This window comes from Phaethon lepturus, unplaced genomic scaffold (genome assembly GCF_000687285.1).
Source record: "Phaethon lepturus isolate BGI_N335 unplaced genomic scaffold, ASM68728v1 scaffold55581, whole genome shotgun sequence".
Taxonomy (NCBI): Eukaryota; Metazoa; Chordata; class Aves; order Phaethontiformes; family Phaethontidae; genus Phaethon; species Phaethon lepturus.
In genome coordinates, this window is record NW_010516645.1 from 5271 (window position 1) to 11523 (window position 6253).

At 38.9% G+C, this 6253-nt stretch overlaps 1 protein-coding gene across 3 annotated transcripts in view; it reads right to left on the reverse strand.

Moving 5' to 3' along the window:
• Positions 1-2581: 2581 nt before the first annotated feature.
• Positions 2582-6253, reverse strand: part of LOC104627752 (rab GTPase-activating protein 1-like) — a 34240-nt gene continuing 30568 nt past the window's right edge. For all 3 annotated transcript variants that reach the window (XM_010296107.1, XM_010296109.1, XM_010296110.1), the window contains 4 exons: positions 5620-5703; positions 5048-5119; positions 3489-3686; positions 2582-3122 (listed from right to left, as the gene is read on the reverse strand). In XM_010296107.1, coding sequence (XP_010294409.1) covers positions 2967-3122; positions 3489-3686; positions 5048-5119; positions 5620-5703 — 510 coding nt within the window. In that variant the 3' untranslated portion in view covers positions 2582-2966. The remainder of the gene's footprint in view (positions 3123-3488; positions 3687-5047; positions 5120-5619; positions 5704-6253) is intronic.

Here is a 6253-nt window from a genome sequence, read left to right on the forward strand (position 1 = left end):
CAACAAGCCAGCTGTCCCCGACAGATCAGTTGGTCCAGGACACGTGTGCACATAGCTCTGTCACACACTGCTGAAAGGGTTAATTAAAACTCAGGTATTTTTTTTTCTCACAGGAACCTAAGTTTCCCAATAGCGTGTACAGTCAGCAGGTAGCATCTGAGGTTGCCTGGTTTAATCCTGCCGTTGTGCTCCTTTCCTTGTTTCTGAATAGAACTACGCTTATTCATCAAGATAATGCCACAGAGCTATTTTCTATTATTTCAGTAGTTTTGAGAAGACACAGTAAATAATACTTTTCCAGATGCCACTGATACAAACGCTACCTTGGATCTACAGGTGGAAGATGAGAATTTGTTTACTGCCTTTATGCCGTTGCCAAGAGGGATGACGCAGCCAGTGCTTTCTGAAACCTTTTTTTGCTGATGTAAGTCAGCTTCCGTCCTACAAGGTTTTTAAATCATCATGGCTAGCAGGTAGCAAACATGTTTTTGTCACAGAAACTCAACTTCCAAAGACAGAGAGCTGCTACACTGAGAAAGATGATGTGTCAAAGCCAGTTCCATGAAATGTGGTGAGCTTATTTAACAGTTCTTTTTTGATGAACTGGGGAAGTCCCACTCTCATGATCCGCTTGCACTCATTGTCATTGGACCCTTTGAGATGATTTAACTCATCAAGTTGGAAAAAAACTAACCGGTGGAGGGGGGGAAATCCACCCACATCTTTTTTTTTTTTTTTTTTTAAATATTTTTAATCATCTCCATTAAGTGCTATAACAAGGACAGGGCAATGACTGTACAACAGGAGAGCTGGAGGGGTGAGATCACTGAGCAGCAGAGAGCTGTTACATTAACTCAGCTGCTCAGGGAATCACAGTCTTAATCATTTTTTTCTTACTATTACTGCATATTTTCCAATCAAGGTTTTTAATCCATTTCTAAGTATGATTTAAGATAAATGAGAAATTCGGACACTTGTCACACCATCAGTGTCACTCATCAGCACAGTGCTCTCAAATATAACAATCAAATCTATTCTTAAATGTCGGTTCAGATGTAGCATGCAGTTCATTTTAAGTGTGAAGCGGTACTGGTAAGTGAATGACTAATGCTAGGTTTAGACAGTCAAGAGAATGGAAACATTTATGCAAACATTATTAGCAAGAAAGTGACCAGGGAAGATAATCTTTGTTATTATTTGCAAAAGAAATTCCTTTTGCTTTTTCTCCCTCTTTTTTCTCACTGTATTGGTATTTCCAGATAATCACTGTTCTTGCAGGTACATTTTAAAATACTAACATTTTTTAACTCCTTACTCTAAGAAGAGATAATTTCATTGCAGGATAGTTGTGTAAGGATAGCGATTATATTTTGATCTCTACTTCAAACAGCTGACTGCCTTTCAGAATCATTCCTTTGGCACAGGTAACATTAAATTTATACTACCCTGTTTAAAATAATTCACAATTATGCTTGACAACGAAGAACAAGATGGGTATCATTAAATTTTATTGTACAAAACTGACAAGATATGGCATTCCTTAGAATTAAAACCAAAAAAGATCAAAACACAACTAATGTCCCTGGAACAATTTTGTAAATGGAACAATTAATACACAACCTTTAGTCCAGCAGTAATATTTACCTGTAAGACTACCTTTAGACATGACAGGTATAATTAAAAAAATATTCCATCAGTTCAAGCAATAGTTTAATTTTCCATGAAATAAGTATTTCTATAAACACTTTATGTTCAGGCAGAACAACTGCTTTTGAATTTTCTTACCTTAAAAGATATAAAATAACCAGACAGGTTTGGGAATCATCAGAGAAGTCTACCCCACGGGAAAGTCTAGGTTTTGTATTCCACTTGAAAATGTTTGTTTTTATAAAAATAAGTAATACCAACATAGCATTTCCTCACCCAATACTTCTAGCAAACAGATCTTGCTTCTGTGATGTTTTATTCATCAGTGCAGCACAAGCTTTTGGGAATTTTTATTTGATACGTCAGTTCTGTGTCAAATTCAGAATTTGCATATAGACCCAGGGAAAGGTTTTCATTTATTTTATTCATAAAACCTACCCTTTATTGCACAGGATGCGCAAAAGGTCAGAACTATGCAAGGTCTTCACTCTGTTTCTCAGCAAAAATGTCAAATACATGTTCAACAGGTGTCCCTTTATCCCAGGGGAAGAAATGATTTCTTGGAATTCTTAGTATAAACACTAAATAAAAAAGGGAACTAGAGAGCTTCATGTTAAATTCCAGTTCAGCTGTAAACAGCCTTTAAACAACAGTGCTACAAAGAACTGCACTACCTGCATTTCTGAAGAAAAAACAATCCAAACTAAGAAAATATCAGGGAAGCTCACAAACGATTGTGCCAAGAGAGCACAAGACTATCTTTGCTATGGCCTAAGCTTTACAAAAAGTGCTTCTCTGCAGGACGCAGTCACTGCGATAAACTTCTGAGATGGTCCCAGGGCGTAAGTTATCCTAGACACCCGCATACACACTAGTACTTATTACACTGTGCTTTCTATGAAGAGATTATGTTTCAGGACTTTACATTTTCCATTCTCTCTCTTCCTCCAGAAGAAGAAAAAACCTTCTATGCAAGATAAAAATAATTTTGAATAATTAGTCATGTATTAAAGACCTAGTTTTGAAGTATTTATTTAACATCTAGTCATATAAAATAAAGTGTAAAAGTATGAAGGTACCAGAACGTGGCTTTCAGCAAGGCAGTTTGGGAAGTAAGAATTCAACATAAAACAGGAATTATTTTTTTACCCCCCCTTTGAAAAGGGTCGGATCAGAATGAATGAAAAACACTGAAGAATTTCACTTCAAGCCTGCACTCCTGCCTTTTGTCCTTTCCCCAAGAGGAGAGACCACTGGAAGAATCCTCCAGGGTTTCAGCTGTGGTGTTCTTTGTGCTCTTGTATCGGGTCTGGCTGGAACTATGTACTGCCCTCTCTGGGTGGCAGGGGCGGCTGAGGCTGCTGCGGTGGCTGTGTGCCTGCGGCCGTTTTGATAGAGTTCAGGGTTTTGCTAAACCAAGAGTTTTTGGCGGCTTGGATTTCATTCATAAGGGCTCCTCTCTGGTGCTCCAGCTCCTAAGAAAGCAGAATAGTCAGAATTGATCAAAACCCAATTAATTAACAAAAAAAGCATCCTCAAACTTGGTTCCTGCAATCCAGCACTTTCCTCACAGCCTCCCAGGCACTGGGGAAAGAGAAGACCGACTGAAATTGTGGAACAGCAGAAGCTATTTAAATACACAAATGAAAACCGCTTTCCTTTTTTTCTTTTTCTTTTTTTTTTTTTTTTTAAGACAGAAAATTGTTCTGGAAGTTCACAGGTATACAGTGGTGCAGGTATATGCTCCTTTTTGTGACAATTTTTTTCATGATTCAGAATTATTTTGGACTAAGCATAACGAGGTTAAGGAGACTGCCCTGCTGTGCTTGGATTCCACGTACCTGAATTTTGCACTTGGCTTCCACAAGCTGCAGTTTGGTCTGTGCAAGTTCCAGCTCCATCTCTCTCAGCTGCTTCTTCAGTGCGTCCTTTTCATCATCTGTTTCTATGCCTTTATTCTCTGTGCTTACAGCAGGCAGCTTCAGTGCCCCCTCCTTACTGAAAATCTCACTGCAGTGTTTGCAGGCCATCACTTTACCCTGAAATACCCAGAAAGCTCATTTTTAATCCACGTTACAGGACTTGTCGTGCTTCCTGGAAGAGCCATTTTTATGTCAGACTGCCTTTCTGTCAGTAATACTCAAACTAGTACTGCAGTTTTCACATTTGATATGAAAAGAATTTGAGTTCATGAACAATTTCCAGGATATATTAACCAGTACAAAAATTCCTAAACACCACTTAGGTTAGTCTCTAAGCCCAGAGACTTTGCTCCTAGATTAGAACTACTCAAAGCCTTCTTGCTACCAAAGCTTTGTAGTATTTTGCAGTGTTTATGCCAGCATGATTCAGAAGAGTAAATTACACTCTAGGAACTTTTTGTCTTCTGTAACAGCACTTGACCAATTAATACGGATTTTGATATTTTAAAGAATGCCAGGTAGCTTTTCCATGTTTCCAGAAGCAAGCAAGCAGCCTGTGCTCACTGCACAGGCCAATGCTGTCCTGTTGGTGCTTCTTTAGCATCATAGGGGATGGCCCTTTTTGCCAGCAATGCCTGACACACAACAGTAAGGTTCTCGTGCTACCAGATGAACCCATTACTCATGGCTGAAGATGTAGCACAGCTGACCTGGCTTGCACAAACTTAAAACGGGATATTGAGCTATTTCAGCAGATTACAGGAACATCAATCCTAGAATTATTTTTTTTAATCAATAACATAAAGTCACTAAAAAGCAACAAATCAGGTTCAGCTTGCGTACTAAGGAAACAACTATAAGCTATAGCAGAGGGAAAACAATTCTGCCTACTCAGTAGTGACAAAGCAGAGGGACAGAATTATTACCTGATCATGAAATGTTTACCTCTAGTGCAGGTTTTCCTGGTAAGGTGGTTTAAAGAAGGGAGAGGAACTGCTATGGAAATTCTGGGATGGATGGCCCAAATTACTTAAAACCAACTCTGCTTAAATTACAGAAACCCAAATATAAACATTGTCCCGATTCCGACCCCTCCACTGTGCACACTGGTGAAGCAACACGTCTTCTCATCTACAGAGCCTTTTTTTTTCCCCACTTAATTAAAACATCCAAGTAAATACTGTCGCTCTGCAATTTTTGCCAGAAGTATACATTTCAACAGGAAAAAGAAAAGCCAAGTACTGTATGTGCTTCAACTCATGAGAGTTCCACCCTATCAGATACAAGATAAAGAACCGTGAAAGGAAATAAGCCCTTTCATTGTTTATATCTGATGAAAAATGCCTGTGAGGCTACTGGTGCAGCTGGGTGGACACCGCTCTTCTGATGTGAAACTTCAAGTCACATTTTGTTCTGTATCCTGGGCACTTAGCAAGACTTGTGTTAGAAATGTCCCATGTTAGAGGCATCATGCTCACCTTCACAACTTCCAGTTCATCTTTACTGGCCGCTTGTTGTTTTTCCAGCCTGGTACTCAGCTGGGAACAAATCTGGAGCAGAGAAAGCAGTCTCTTAGCTAAAGTTTACTATACTAAAATATAACCTGTGCTTTTTAACAACGATTTTTTTTTTAGAGCCAACATTTCTTAAATTCTGCCTCACTCAGGTATATGCATTCCCCCTTAACAAATCCACTGCTGATAATAATGAGACTGAAAAAAAATGGCAGTATTCAGTACAGGACCTGAACATGGAGACAGGAACATTTTATGGACAAATTGGTTTATAATGTTTATAATGCATTATGTCACAGAGTAAAGAAGCATTCACCCGACAGTACTAAAATTAACTGAAAGACAGGTTATTCCTGATTCCCTAAGTTAGGCAACTATTAGGAAAACCACAAAAAGATGTATGACAAATTACAAAGCTTGCTCTCTGAAAGCCTGAAATGTAGCTTATCTTAGTTAAAGGATGAGATCTGCCACTCTGAAAATTCAGGTCTCAGAACAGGTTGAAAGAATATGAGGAAACGTCTCTAGAACAGTACCTGTTTATACTCTGCAATAATGGCTGTGGTTTTCTTGATCTCAGATTCTGCCTTCTCTAGCTGCTTCCTGAAGACTTCCTTCAGCTAGGAATTGAAGGAGAGAAGTTACACAGTACAGCGAAAGAACAGCTCAAAAATGCATCATCGGACTGTTCTCTTGAAGTCTTGCTGTATTTACAACAGTTCTACAGCTGCTTCTTTACCAAATTCCAGTTCTTCAGACAAGTGTCCAATTTATTCAGGATACAAATACTTGTTATATTCAGTTATAACCAAAAGGTCTGTACTGTGATACAGTGGACCCTGCTTAGAGAATTCTGCAGGCTAATTCTCTTCCCCTGTGTTAAATGGTGGTACAGCATGGTCCAGAGAACACAAACAAGAGCATTACTATTAAGTGGGTTTTACTGATGTTGGTTTTGTTTTTTCTGCACACTGTCAGAGCAGGTTTGAGTAGACAGATCATTTGTTTGTTTGGAGATGGAACAGGAGGAAGAAACTCTCAGCACTATCACTCTCATCTCTGTAACGGGAGAAAAAAAATCTGTTTTGGTCTGTGGCGCTGCATTAAAATACAGCTAACTCATTCCTCCACTGTTCAGAACTGCTGAATTTTGAGAGCCCTTTCAGCAGG